The 15321-nt window shown below is 42.7% G+C and overlaps 1 protein-coding gene across 1 annotated transcript in view; it reads left to right on the top strand.

Moving 5' to 3' along the window:
* The window catches only part of dnah5l (dynein, axonemal, heavy chain 5 like), a 114294-nt gene that overhangs the window by 57194 nt on the left and 41779 nt on the right, over window positions 1-15321 (top strand). Inside the window, exons 14-37 of the mRNA XM_020494398.2 lie at window positions 4101-4220; window positions 4392-4593; window positions 5210-5305; window positions 5431-5604; window positions 7280-7369; window positions 7697-7852; window positions 8238-8377; window positions 8590-8741; window positions 9016-9223; window positions 9501-9588; window positions 9766-9889; window positions 10081-10250; window positions 10477-10569; window positions 10966-11169; window positions 11400-11480; window positions 11570-11974; window positions 12870-12988; window positions 13074-13210; window positions 13347-13509; window positions 13649-13760; window positions 13846-13974; window positions 14061-14260; window positions 14706-14859; window positions 14996-15262. Of these exons, the coding sequence (XP_020349987.1) occupies window positions 4101-4220; window positions 4392-4593; window positions 5210-5305; window positions 5431-5604; window positions 7280-7369; window positions 7697-7852; window positions 8238-8377; window positions 8590-8741; window positions 9016-9223; window positions 9501-9588; window positions 9766-9889; window positions 10081-10250; window positions 10477-10569; window positions 10966-11169; window positions 11400-11480; window positions 11570-11974; window positions 12870-12988; window positions 13074-13210; window positions 13347-13509; window positions 13649-13760; window positions 13846-13974; window positions 14061-14260; window positions 14706-14859; window positions 14996-15262 (3784 nt within the window). The remainder of the gene's footprint in view (window positions 1-4100; window positions 4221-4391; window positions 4594-5209; window positions 5306-5430; window positions 5605-7279; window positions 7370-7696; window positions 7853-8237; window positions 8378-8589; window positions 8742-9015; window positions 9224-9500; window positions 9589-9765; window positions 9890-10080; window positions 10251-10476; window positions 10570-10965; window positions 11170-11399; window positions 11481-11569; window positions 11975-12869; window positions 12989-13073; window positions 13211-13346; window positions 13510-13648; window positions 13761-13845; window positions 13975-14060; window positions 14261-14705; window positions 14860-14995; window positions 15263-15321) is intronic.

The raw sequence follows: 15321 nt of genomic DNA, 5'->3' as shown, positions 1-15321 counted from the left end.
AGACATACTGACCAGCTGAAATTGACAGAAGCGTGCTATATGGCAGACCAATCCAAATTCATCTCTCGGCATGTCCAGCCCACTCATTATCTTAACCAATCATGGCTAGCGGGAAGGTTGCTCACTTTTTCCGTGTTTGAGAAGGCATTTCTGCCCAAAAAAACATTTTAAAAAATATTTTAAAAAGTTTACATTAGTAGTGACCCGTGAAACAGGTCACGTGTTATTTAATAGTTTTGATGTCTTCCCTATTATCCTACAATGTAGAAATTAGTAAAAATAAAGAAAAACCCCTGAATAAGTAGGTGTGTCCAAACCTTTGACTGGTACTGTGTGTGTGTGTCTGTGTCTGTCTGTGTGTGTGTGTGTGTGTGTGTTTGTCTGTGTGTGTGTGTTATATATACACAGTTAAAGTCAGAAGTTCACATACACTTAGGTTGGAGTCATTAAAACTTGCATTTCAACCACTCCACAAATCTCTTGTTAACAAACTATAGTTTGGGCAAGTTGGTTAGGATATCTACTTTGTGCATGACACAAATCATTTTTCCAACAATTGTTTACAGACAGATGATTTCACTTACAATTCACTGTATCACAATTCCAGTGAGTCAGAAGTTTACCAAGTTGACTGTGCCTTTAAACAGCTTGGAAAATTCCAGAAAATTATGTCATGGCTTTAGAAGCTTCTGATAGGCTAATTGACATGATTGGAGTCATTTGGAGGTGTACCTGTGGATGTATTTCAAGGCCTACCTTCAAACACCTTCAAACTCAGTGCCTCTTTGCTTGACATCATGGGAAAATTAAAATAAATCATCCAAGACCCCACAAATCTGGTTCATCCTTGGGAGCAATTTCCAAATGCCTGAAGTTACCACTTTCATCTGTACAAACAATAGTACACAAGTATGAACACCATGGGTCCACGCAGCCGTCACACTGCTCAGGAAGGAGACGCGTTCTGTGTTCTAGAGATGAACGTACTTTGGTGCGAAAGTGCAAATCAATCCCAGAACAACAGCAAAGGACCCTGTGGAGGAAACAGGTACACAATGCTGGAGGAAACAGGTACACAAGTGTCTATATCCACAGTAAAATGAGTCCTATATCAACATAACCTTGCAAGCCGAAGAACACCATCCCAACTGTGAAGCACGGGGGTGGCAGCATCATGTTGTGGGGTGCTTTGCTGCAGGAGGGACTGGTGCACTTCACAAAATAGATGGCATCACGAGTAAAGAAAAGTATGTGGATATTTTGAAGCAATATTTCCAGACATCAGTTAGAAAGTTAAAGCTTGGTCGCAAATGGGTCTTCCAAATGGACAATGACCCCAAACATACTTCCAAAGTTGTGGCAAATTAAGGACAACAAAGTCAAGGTATTGGAGTGGCCATCACAAAGCCCTGACCTCAATCCTATAGAACATTTGTGGGCAGAACTGAAAAAGTGTGTGCAAGCAAGGAGGCCTACAAACCTGATTCAGTTACACCAGCCCTGTCAGGAGGAATGGGCCAAAATTCACCCAACTTATTGTGGGAAGCTTGTAGAAGGCTACCCAAAACATTTGACCCAAGTTAATCAATGTAAAGGCAATGCTACCAAATACTAATTGAGTGCATGTAAACAGCTGACCCACTGGGAATGTGATAAAACAAATAAAAGCTGAAATAAATCATTCTCTCTACTATTATTCTGACATTTCACATTCTCAAAATAAAGTGGTGATCCTAACTGACTTAAGACAGGGAATCTTTACTAGGATTAAATGTCAGGAATTGTGAAAAACTGAATTTAAATGTATTTGGCCAATGTGTATGTAAACTTCCGACTTCAACTGTATGTATGTATATATATATATATATATATATATATATATATATATATATATATATATACACGCACAGTGGCAAGAAAACTGTATGTGAAACCTTTGGAATTACCTGGATTTCTGCATAGATTTGTCATAAAAGTTGATCTGATCTTCATTTAAGTCACAACAATAGGACACAGTCTGCTTAAACTAATAACACACAAACAATTATACGTTTTTATGTCTTTATTGAACGCACTGTGTAAACATTCACAGTGCGGGGTGGAAAATGTATGTGAACCCTTGGATTTAATAACTGGTTCACCCTCCCTTTTGCAGCAATAACCTCAACCATACATTTTCTGTCGGAGTAGATCAGACCTGCACAACGGTCAGGAGGAATTTTGGACCATTCATCTTTACAAAACCATGTCAGTTCAGAAATATTCTTGGGATGTCTGCTGTGAACTGCTCTTTTGAGGTCATGCCACAGAATCTCAATCGGTTGAGGTCAGGACTCTGACTTGGCCACTCCAAAATGCGTATTTTTTTCTGTTAAAGCCATTCTGTTGTTGATTTACTTCTGTGTTTTTTGTCATTGTCCTGTTGCATCACTCAACTTGTTGAGTTTCAATTGGCAGACAGATAGCCTAACATTCTCCTGCAAAATTTCTTGATTAAGTTGGGAAACCCCGATGCTCCCTCCACTATACTTTACAGTGGGGATGAAGTTTTGATGTTGGAGTGCTGTGCCTTTTTTCTCCACACATAGTGTTGTGTGTTCCTTCCAAACAACTCAACTGTAGTTTCATCTGTCCACAGAATATTTTGCCAGTAGCGCTGTGGAACATCCAGGTGCTCTTTTGCAAACCTCAGACGTGCAGCAATGTTTTTTTTTTGGACAGCAGTGGCTTCTTCCGTGGTGTCCTCCCATGAACACCATTCTTGTTTAGTGTTTTATGTATCGTAGACTCGTCAACAGAGACGTTAGCATGTCCCAGAGATTTCTGTAAGTCTTTCGCTGACACTCTAGGATTCTTCTTATCCTCATTGAGTATTCTGCGCTGTGTTCTCGCAGTCATCTTTGCAAGACAGCCACTCTTAGGGAGAGTAGCAACAGGGCTGAACTTTCTCCATTTATAGACAATTTGCTTTACTGTAGACTGATCAACATCAATGCTTTTAGAGATACTTTTGTAACCATTTCCTGCTTTATGCAAGTCAACAATTCTTAATCTTAGGTATTTTGAGATCTCTTTTCTTCCAGGGATGGTTCACATCAGGCAATGCTCCTTGTGAATAGCAAACTCACATTTTGTGAGTGTTTTTTCTAGGGCAAGGCAGCTCTAACCAACATCTCCAATCAATTGTCTCATTGATTGGACTCGAGGTTACCTGACTCCTGACTCCAATTAGCTTTTGGAGAAGTCATTAGCCTAGGGGTACACATACTTTTCCCAACCTACACTGTGCAAGTTTAAATTATGTATTCAATATAGACAAGAAAAATACAATAATTTGTGTGTTATTAGTTTAAGCACACAGTGTTTGTCTATTGTTGTGACTTAGATGAAAATCAGATCAAATTTGATGACCAATTTATGCAAAAATCCAGGAAATTCCAATGGGTTCACATACTTTTTCTTGCCACTGTATATATACTGTATGCCATAATTATACCACATTATACACATAAATATACCCCATATTAATCAATCTCCATGTGTGACAAATTAAACCCTGAATGAAAAATATTGATTTATTTTGCAATCTAACAAACTGCAGCTATAAAACCGTTTCGACCTATTTCCGTAAAGTAAGTAAGCCTCTGAGATTGAAGTAGGGATGCAGGCAATTTTTCAGCACAGTCATGGTATGCAAGCAATATTATAAGTCACCCAATAACGTCTTGCAGAAAGTGGCCCTGCTTTCCAACTCAAAGACTCTGTAAACTGCAGTACTATGCTCATATTTCAGGACAAATCTACTCTGAAAAATGTTGTTTCATTCATAAGTACATTTGTCTATTCTAGAGGACATTCAAATGAAAGCAGTTCATTTTACATTTTAGCTTCCAACTAATCAACAATTATGGTGATGCATGTGAGGTTATGTTTAAAATTGTTCTTAAATAAAGTAAACCTACGACTGTGCCAAGCAACTATTGCGAAATAAATATTATAGTATAATTATATTATTCACACTCTGGAAGGATTTCTATGCCTTATTTGTTAGCATATGGAACCATGTTACTGAAGGACGTCTATGTCATGTCTCCTCTCAGAAACGAGATGTTGAGGAGGATCAGAGAATGCACACAGCTAAACCAGGAGTATCAGCTGTGCTTCCAGAGGGTGCGAGAGAAGCTTCGGGACAACCCCAACGACAAGCAGTTTGAGTTCAGGTAAACAAAACAAAAAAGTAGACGAGCTGGAGAAATTAGACCCGGGTCAATTACCTATGCTTTTCTTTTCCTATTCTCAGTTACATGTAAAAAACTTTTTTTTAACCAATAAAATAGTTCAAAAACTAATTGAGCGCACCTCAAATAAACACTTCATCTGTGTCACTGCAGTGAGAATTACATCTTTGGCAAATTCGACACATTCTGCAAGCGACTGGAGAAGATTGCAGACATGGCCTCCATTTTGGAGGACCTCGCATCTCTGCAACACATGAAAGTGGAGGGGATCGAGAAGATCTTTGTTCGCTATCAGACCATTGTTACCACCACCAAGTCCAAGACCTACAATGTGCTTGACCACCGCAAGTTGGAGGTGCTATTTTATTTAATTTATATATTTTACCTATATTTTACCAGGCAGGTCAATTAAGAAAAACATTGCATTTACAATGATTGCCTGGCAAGAGACATAAAGCCTCCTGTGGGGCAGGGGGTGGGGATACAAATAAAACACAGACGGAAGACACTTAGCAACAGTACAGATACATCACCAGACAGACAGTGGAAGCAAAGCACATCACGACAAGAAAGGCATCGCCGCACGACATGAAGAGAGTCCTATGGCAACAAGCACCATGGCACAAACAATGTTAAGGGCAGACAACAGAACAAGAGAAAACAACAAAGTGTCAGACCACAATACAAGTAGCATAGCACTACTGAATAGCCAAATGGACAGATAGAGGCAACAAATAATAGCAGCGCAAGCAGCCAGTCAAAAAACAGAGTGAGAGTGTCCATGATTGAGTCCTTAATATCAAATGTATGATGAAGTGCTTGTTGTAAAAACAGACGATAATCTGGCTATTACAACTGCCATAACTCCATGAAATTGTAATATAATGGTTTCTGTGAGGGTTTTAAGTTGATCAAAAGCATTGAATTGCCTCTGAATTGTATGAGTGCTACAGATCATGCTCTTTGCTCAGTTTGACAGTGACTACACAGAGTTCAAGTTCCAGATCCAAGGACTCTTCCAGTCTCTCCAGTCATTGCTAGTGGCCTGGTTTGAGCAGTCACTAACCGTGAGTTCTCACTGATCCAAAAGTCTCTATGACATCTTAGGGTACCAACTAATCTCGGATTGTAAAGCATGTTTCTATGATGATTCGTCACTTTTCACCTCGCTGAATTCTTTCTCTACCATTAGACTGAGCGAATGCTTGACCTCCTCTCCAAGTTTGAGAATGGCGTCGGTAAGCAGCTGGACCTCACAGACAAATACATGGCAGTACTGCAGCGCTATAGCCGAGACCTGGAGCTTGTCAGGAAGCTCTATCAAAAGCAGAAGGACAATCCTCCCATTCCGCGAAACATGCCTCCTGTGAGTCCATGTAGTCCAACTTTTCATAAATGTGCTGCACATAGCAAATTGGTAGCATTTCATGATAAAAGCATGATGAATTATGTGTTTTTCTTCCAGCATTCAACTTACACATTCACTGTTTTCTTATAGTATAATGTACTCAGCCCTCTGTGGCCACTGCAAAATACATTTCACACATTTGCTGGCTACCCACAGAGCTATGCAGCACTTCCTCAGTTAAATTTGATGTGGGGTGACTATGGTGTTAATGTCAAAGCCTGTATGAAAGAGGATCTAAAGCAGGGCTCTACAACCCTGTTCCTGGAGAGCAACCATCCAGTATATTTTTCACATCTGATTATAATAATTAGCTGGTTGATGAGATGAATCCGGTTAGAACCAACCCGGGTTGGAGTGAAAACCTACAGGAGGGTAACTCTTCAGGAACAGGGTTGGAGTGAAAACCTACAGGAGGGTAACTCTTCAGGAACAGGGTTGGAGTGAAAACCTACGGGAGGGTAACTCTTCAGGAACAGGGTTGGAGTGAAAACCTACAGGAGGGTAACTCTTCAGGAACAGGGTTGGAGTGAAAACCTACAGGAGGGTAGCTCTTCAGGAACAGGGTTGGAGTGAAAACCTACAGGAGGGTAGCTCTTCAGGAACAGGGTTGGAGTGAAAACCTACAGGAGGGTAGCTCTTCAGGAACAGGGTTGGAGTGAAAACCGACAGGAGGGTAGCTCTTCAGGAACAGGGTTGGAGTGAACCTACGGGAGGGTAGCTCTTCAGGAACAGGGTTGGAGTGAAAACCTACGGGAGGGTAACTCTTCAGGAACAGGGTTGGAGTGAAAACCTACAGGAGGGTAGCTCTTCAGGAACAGGGTTGGAGTGAAAACATACAGGAGGGTAACTCTTCAGGATCAGGGGTGGAGTGAAAACCTACAGGAGGGTAGCTCTTCAGGAACAGGGTTTGAGTGAAAACCTACAGGAGGGTAGCTCTTCAGGAACAGGGTTGGAGTGAATACCTACAGGAGGGTAGCTCTTCAGGAACAGGGTTGGAGTGAATACCTACAGGAGGGTAGCTCTTCAGGAACAGGGTTTGAGTGAAAACCTACAGGAGGGTAGCTCTTCAGGAACAGGGTTTGAGTGAAAACCTACAGGAGGGTAGCTCTTCAGGAACAGGGTTTGAGTGAAAATCTACAGGAGGGTAACTCTTCAGGAACAGGGTTGGAGTGAATACCTACAGGAGGGTAGCTCTTCAGGAACAGGGTTTGAGTGAAAACCTACAGGAGGGTAACTCTTCAGGAACAGGGTTGGAGTGAATACCTACAGGAGGGTAGCTCTTCAGGAACAGGGTTGGAGTGAATACCTACAGGAGGGTAACTCTTCAGGAACAGGGTTGGAGTGAATACCTACAGGAGGGTAGCTCTTCAGGAACAGGGTTGGAGTGAACCTACGGGAGGGTAGCTCTTCAGGAACAGGGTTGGAGTGAATACCTACAGGAGGGTAGCTCTTCAGGAACAGGGTTGGAGTGAACCTACGGGAGGGTAGCTCTTCAGGAACAGGGTTGGAGAGCCCTGATATAATGCATTTAAGGCAAACTAAACATACAGTGTGAAGAACATGGACAGCACATACAGAATGTCAAGAGTCTTTTTGGTTTTCATAGGTTTTAAAATGCTTCTCTCTCTGGCAGGTTGCAGGGAAGATTATGTGGTCGCGGCAACTATTCCGAAAGATTGAGTTACCTATGTCTATCCTGAAAAACAAAATGGACATTCTAAAGGTAGTCTTTTACAATTTCAACAACATTTCCTCAATTGTTTTGTTTGATATGTAACCCTAAATGAGGTAGATGTGATACTTTGGGTTGACACTTTTCAAACTTTGTGTCTTCTGAATTCATACTTTTGTGTGGGAAATTAAATGTAATGTGACATCAATGAAATGTGATATCTACAGTACCTAATTTGTATGGTCCCCAAAGAAAAATATGGTTTCATTTATACTCTCATTATATTTAGAATGCATGCCCAGTACATTGCTTCATTCTGAGCAGTATGCTAGTGTAGATATTGTTACAGAGACTCATGCTTCTCTTTTTGTCTGGCAGACCCCTGAGATGAGGAAGGTGATCAGAAGCTATAACAAGATGGCCGCCGTTCTCCTTGAGTTCGAGCTCCTGTACCACAGAGGCTGGAGCCAAGCCGTGGAGATGGGCCGTCACGGCCTGAATGCATCGCTGCTTGTCAGAGACCCAGAAACAAAGGTTCTGCCCATTCCAAAGTGCCGCTAATGTCGACATTATATTCAGATAATGGCCCTTTCCTTAGAGGCCAAAGCTATAGAACTAAGCAGCACCTTGCATTATTTTTCATAATGTTAACATTCTATAAGTGTGTGTTGTGCAAATTTGAGATTTACATGAACATTTTTGTCATTTAGCAGACGCTCTTATTCTTAGCGACTTACAGGAGCAATTAGGGTTAAGTGCCTTGCTCAAGGACACATCGGCAGATTGTTCACATAGTTGGCTCGTGGATTCGAACCGCAACCTTTCCGTTATTGGCCCAACGCTCTTAACCGCTAGGCCTACACTCTCCGATTTCACTCTGTTAACTCAACCTTCAATATTGTGATTCTTGCTTGCCCAGAAGATATATGTTAATCTTGACTCCTTGGTCCTGGAGGTTCTGCATGAGGCTAAGTGCATGCATAAGCTTGGCATCGCGGTCCCAACTGTGATCATGAATATGTGTGCCAAAGAAGTCGAGCTGAAGGCCCAGCAAAACAGGTAAGATATTATTGATTGAATCAAGTGTTTCAGTAATCAGTAAAGTGTTGAACTAAACCAAAACACCCTGTATCTCCCAGGACCAGGTTTGGTGACCAGGTGTTGACTATGGGTCTAATGTACAATACATGTCTATTGTTTTACAACAGTTGAAGCAGAAATGCACATGGTATCATAGAGGATGTTTTAATAGTGAAATCCCTTTGTCCCAGGCTACAGGAAATGCTGCAGGACTTTGAAGCAGTCTTATCCAGGATCCCTCCCATCCTCCTCCCCCTGATGCAGCCCTTCATCAGACACGTGGAGAACTCTCTCTCCCCAGGGCTCACTACTCTCTCCTGGACATCACTCAACACCGACAGATGTGAGAGTAGTTTACTGTAGTTTACTGGTAAAATTCGACAGGGTTCTCCTATTCCAGTCCTGGAGACGGTTGTACAGTATGTGTGCAGGCGTTAGTTCCAACCCTGTGGTAATACACCTGATTCAGCTAATCATTACCCATAAGAAGGATTATGTTTGGGTTAAATATCTGAATCAGGTGTGTTACTGCAGGGCTGGATTTAAGCATTGAATCTGGGATTGTGTTCTTTCAGTAATATTCAGACTTAACCAAACAGACTGTCCTTTTCTTGTAGTCATAGAGAATGTATATGGAGTACTGCAAGAACTGGAGCAAGTTGCAAAGGTTGCCATGGATACACTGGAGTGTCGCATCGAGAGAATCCTACAGGCCATGTCGTCCACTGCCCTGCTGGTGCTGCCCGAGGATATGCCCGTTTCATCCCAAAACTTTCACAGCCAGGCTGAGGACACTGTGAGGTCTGCTGGGAAGGCACTGAGCATGTGAGTGTTGACTGAGCTCTACAAATTATACAGAAAGGTCAATTATGCCTATGTTTGGTTAGTCCAATATGTGAAATCTTAGTGTCATTACATGGTTTGATATGGACTTGCAACAAGTGACCAACAGACAAAGGAAAATAAAGGATTGGTGTTTTCAGAGTAATCGTCTCTCTATTACCATTACCAAGAACCACATCATTGATCAAATCATCAGGGTATCATTGTTTGAAACGTTTGCTCAGTTTCACTTCAGCTGTTTATCTTGATTTCACTGCAGCCAAAGTAAACAAGTGGAAATGTCTATGTACGAGATGACTGACGAGCTGAAAAAGAGGATGACGCCAGCAGAAGTAGTCAACCTAAAGGTGGGTTAGTGTGACTGACTCGGGGAACAGCGCAAGTTTTCAGGTCTCAGGACAAAGTTACTTTTCACACAAGTGTGGTTCAAGAAACCACCTCTGTTACATTAGCAGTAAACGCACAACTACACCTGTCAACAATGATAGAGCCTTTGTGTAACGCCTCAATGTTCTCTGATTCAGGGGTCTCTCCAGTGTCTACACCCGGATGCTAAACAGAAGACACGCTGCCAGTTGTGTCTAGCCTGTTGCTTTTACAACCTGATGGCTCAGCTGTGCCAGAGGAACACAGAGGCCCTGGTCAAAGGTGAGATTTCCAATTGTTCTTTTACCTATGTGAGGTCATCGGGGTTGGGATCAACTCTGTTTTAATCAAACCAAGACATTAATTCAATGAAAACAATACACATTGACAATAATAGTTAGTTGCTTTTGACTGAGTACCAAAACTGCCCTAAACTGACGTATGTTTTCCTATAATCATTTACATTTTCATAGCTACAAGGTCATCCCTTGATTCTCTGAGGCGAAGGCTTCATGTGGCGAGTTCCAAGTACCAGTCGTCCTCGTACCTGAGTCGACCACAGGTCCAGGTTCCTCTCTTCGAGGCCTCTATTCAGCTGGCCATTCCCAACATTGTCCTCAAGCCCAGTCTAGAGGACATCCAGGTACTCCTTGACACATTTAAAGAAATAGTCCAAAGTCAAAGTTTATTGGCAAATTGGATAGAAAAGATTAATGGAAAATATATATATTTTAAGTCTATTTTATGTTATGAATATACACATGAGTGGGTTTATTGCTCTCTCTTCAATATTCAATTATTTTCCACTGATAAATCACATAGTATGGTGGCATTGTCCTCTGTCTTTGTCCCTTGCTTGTGTCTCACAGAGTACTGTCAACAAAGTTGTGAACATTGTGCTGTCTATGGCTACAGACATCCCACTATGGACATTTTCCCATCTACATCACAAGCAGCTTCAGGTAGGGGTTTGCTATCTAGTCGATGTATCTGCTGCTTATTACGTCTGCTGTGTTGCCTTGGACTTTTCTGCTCTAACCCTGTGAATATTTCTTATTCTTCTATATTTGATGAATTTGTACCTTTTCTCCATATAGTGTATTTGATTTATTTTTAGTGGTATTGTGTGTTGTCCTGTTCACTGTTGGCCAGGTCGTATTGTAAATGAGAATTGGTTCTCAATTGACTTATCAGGTTAAATAAAGGTGGAATAAATAAATCAAATAAATAAACTAAAGATTCCTGAATGGTATTACTATCATGTTTTTATCTTATAAATATTCCTACCTTAAATATTGTTGAGAAATTGAATGTAAGAAGTGATCCAAATTGGGGTCTTTCCCTGTGCCCCTCCCCAGGCAGAGCAGGCTGCAGTCAGGGACGCTGGGGACGACGGCCCCCTGACCAAACAGCTGGTCCTCAAGCCCCTGGACCGGCAGCTGGCCGAGCACAAGGACGTCACCAAGGCCGTCATCCAGCTGGGTTCCATCGTGTCCTCCCTCAGGACCGAGGCCGGGGATGTACTGCTGGAGTTCCATCACTTCTCCACCCTGTGGAATCAGGTCTGCTGGGCTGGAAATGTTAGCGATACATAAAAGAATGCTGGTGGCATCATCTTTGAATGATCCATTAGTATTCAAGTTTTACCAGAGCCAGGATGTACTAAGCCAAGAATGAAAGAGAGAAAGACACTATGTCGATGAATTGATGTACTGTATACAATGATTTGATATGATTTGATCATATTTGACCATTCGGATCTATATAACATGACTCGTATTGTTCTCCCCAGGACCCAGAGGAAGAAGTGAAAATCTTCCTGGAGACCAGTCCATCCCTTCCAGCGTTCAGCACTCAGATTTCCTCCTACTCTGTTAGTGACATTCACTCATTGTTTTACATATTGGATGGTTGTCATTAGATTTTGATCTGTTTGATGTGTTACTTGCTCACCTCATGCAGAAAATGGAAGCTCAGATTGACAGCTTGCCAGCCTCCTGCACTGTGGGTTCAGTCCTGTTCCACACAGAACACCTTAAGCTCTCCCTGACCCAGGAGTGCCGTGCCTGGAAACGGGCCTTTGGAGCTGCGCTGAACAGCCAGGCCTCAGCAGACATGGCCGACATCTACTCCTTTGTGGACGGCCTGACCAAGAGGCTCCAGAGGCCTGTCGAAGACCTGGAGGACGTTAGGGGAGCCATGGCCTCTCTCAGAGAGATCAGAGAGGCAGAGATCCGGATAGACGCCACCATCGGCCCCGTGGAGGAGTCGTTTGCCCTGCTCAACCGCCACGAGTTGATCTTCAGCGATGGGAACGCAGAGAAGGTGGACGGGCTGACGTACGCCTGGAGGAACCTCAATGCAATGGTGGGTGGAAAATGTCATGTATTTCACGTCACATTTTCTCACCTGACATTTTATTGTTCCTCTATTCACTTGTCCCGTGTGGAGTTTCTGATGCCAAACATTCTCTTGAGCTCTGCTTGACTTGTCAATCACCTTGTAACCCACTGAGGCAAAATATAAGAAAAGGAATTTGGAATTTGATGAAGTTTAAGACTCACGTACATCGACTGTGGTGGTTGTTGCAGCCAACCAAGACATATATTCTGTACATGTGGCAGTAGAGGGCAGCAAACCACTGAGTATGTGACCAACATGCCCTTCTTGCTCTCTCTCAAGTGTGAGTCAAAGATGGTGGATAAATGAAGACCGTTTACCATTTATATTTATGTCACGGTTCCTGTCTGCTTTAAGGCCCAGTGCATTCAAAAACATGATTTTCCTGTGTTTTATATATATATTTACACACCATGCGGTTGGAATAATACTGTGGAATTGTGAGAATTATGATAATGCTGTTTTAGTGCGAGAGCTGTTTGAAAAGACCACCTGAAATGCCCACCTCTTTTAGTGGGATGGATTTTTGGCCTGCCTGGTGACCAGTCAGTAAATTAGTTAGACTAAAAATAAAGAGTTCCAAACCTCTCTGCCAGCTTGACCATTTTCATTGAAAACAATCACAGTAAGGTATTTCATTGTTACCCAGAAATGATTTGATATTGAGATATAAACAGCTGCATTGGACCTTTAAGGGCTGGCTCTCCCATAGGCACCAATGCTTTAGCAGCTTGATCTGGTCGGCTTAGTTCATTAACTGTAAATTAATCAGAAAAAAGGAGCAAGTGAGATGTCTCACATCCTCTTCCATCTCTGTTTGAGCTGTGCTCTGTATCTGAAACCAAAACATGTCCATCAAAAGGTGATGGAAACCCAAAACACCCTGGTGAAGATTCAACCTGCCATGAAGGCAGACCTACTGTCAGGGGTAGAGACCTTCCAGAACTCTGTCCAGACCTACTACTCAGATTATGACAAAAGGTAGAATACAGTTATATTTTTCATTCAGACATTTTGCTCAATAGTTGATAGATTCCTGTAATCCACATGCTTTATGTTCATCAAGTGGCCCTGGAGTGGAGGGGTTGACCCCAGATGAAGCCAGCGACAGACTGCAGAGCTTCCAGGCCCAGTTCAATGAGCTGTGGAGAAAATATGTTACCTACTCTGGAGGGGAGGAGCTATTCGGCCTCTCAGTTAACGGTGACTATTCTCACATTTATATCCACATTGAAATACACTGTTTCTTGGACCCATATTTTACATATCCTTGGACTTCAAAACACTTTCAATGGCGATTCAGGACTAGGCTAATATGGCTAATATCTCTCATTAACAGAATATCCCGATCTTCAGAGAATTAAAAGAGAGCTGGGTCTTTTGTCAAAACTTTACACGCTCTACAACTCTGTCACTGAAAGTGTCACTAGTTACTATGATATCCAATGGGCTGACCTAAACATAGACAAGATCAACAATGAACTGCAGGATTTCCAGAACAGGTAGAATCCCATGGACTGTGATATATACATGTCAATATGCTGTATTGGAAAATAATCTAAACGATAGATAAATTAAAATTGAGTTGCTGACTAATCCTTGTGAACATTGTGATTACTCTATTTTTCCACTTTCCATAAGAATCCGGAAACTTCCCAAGGCGTTGAAGGAGTGGCAAGCCTTTAGTGACCTGAAGAAGACAATCGATGACTTCAACGAGACGTGCCCCCTACTTTACATGATGGCTAACAAGGTGAAACAATACCTTTAATTTAATCATCTACAACTCATATTGCTTTTCCTGACGTTTGTCCCTTTCAATCCCCTCTCCCTTTCAGGCGATGATGTCCAGGCATTGGAGCCGCCTGAGTGACCTCACAGGACACATCTTCGAGGTGGAGTCGGAGAGCTTTGCCCTCAGAAACATCATGGAGGCACCACTGCTCAAATACAAAGAGGATATTGAGGTACTATGTCACCAAATCCCCTCACCAAAATGGGCAAACAATATACTTGTAAAATAAAATTAGGTGTGCTGTGTTTATCTGGACAGGATGTGTGCATCAGCGCCGTGAAGGAGAGGGACATTGAGGCCAAACTGAAAGACGTAGTGGCAGAGTGGAGCAGCCACACGCTCACCTTTGCCCCCTTCAGGAACCGGGGGGAACTGCTACTGAAGGGTACTGACACTGCAGAGAAGGTGGCCCTCATGGAGGACAGTCTGATGGTGCTGGCCTCGCTCATGAGCAACCGGTAGGTACCACCAGATCCTCATGTCTGATTTGATCGAATGGATTTCGAACCCAGGTATCACAATATTAGTAATCAGACATGAATTCAGAATTGAATTCAATGTTTACTGTATCTCTTCTAGGTGACTATACAGATAGTTGTCGATGGCGGCAGGTAGCCTAGAAGTTGAGATGCAGGTAGCGTAGCGGTTTGAGAATTGGGCCAGTAACCGAAAGGTCGCTATTTAGAATCCCTGACCCGACAAGGTGAAAAATCTATCTGTGCCCTTGAACAAGGCATTTAACCCTAATTGCGTCAAGGTCACTGTTGATAATGGCAGACTCTGGCTGTGACGCCACTCTCCAAGGGTGTCTCGGGGAGAGTGGGATATGCAACAAAAAAACACATTTCCAATTCACACGTGTATTAATACCCACTGTACATGTGTGAAATTATACTTTTCCAGGTATAATGCCCCATTCAAGCCTTCCATCCAGCAGTGGGTGCTGAAGCTGTCTAACACCACTGAGGTCATAGAGAAATGGTTGACGGTTCAGAACCTGTGGATCTACCTGGAGGCCGTATTTGTCGGAGGGGATATCGCTAAGCAGCTGCCCCAGGTCAGAACAAGCTGAACCATGCTCTGTTTACCTGTTGATTCACTATTGTTTCACTTGAATGTAGATTCAATTGGAACTTAGTGTGGATTCCAGGCTATTCAAGTAAGGATATGGCCACTAAATCTGTCCCATATAGGAAGCCAAGAGGTTCCAGAACATCGACAAGTCCTGGCAGAAGATCATGCAGCGTGCCCACGAGGTGACAGGTGTGGTGCAGTGCTGTGTGGGGGACGAGACCCTCAGCCAGCTGTTGCCCCATCTTCTGGAGCAGCTGGAGGTGTGTCAGAAGTCCCTGAGCGGGTACCTGGAGAAGAAGAGGCTTGTGTTCCCTCGGTTCTTCTTTGTCTCTGACCCTGCTCTACTGGAGATCCTGGGACAGGCCTCAGACTCCCACACCATACAGGTACTGGACTGGACAAACTAAAAACATTCTATGGCTGGGTTACGTTAGGGCAACATTTT

The sequence above is a fragment of the Oncorhynchus kisutch genome, linkage group LG11, assembly GCF_002021735.2.
Source record: "Oncorhynchus kisutch isolate 150728-3 linkage group LG11, Okis_V2, whole genome shotgun sequence".
NCBI classification, from domain to species: Eukaryota; Metazoa; Chordata; class Actinopteri; order Salmoniformes; family Salmonidae; genus Oncorhynchus; species Oncorhynchus kisutch.
Note: the sequence above shows the minus strand (reverse complement) of the source record. Positions and strands in the feature narration are given on the sequence as shown.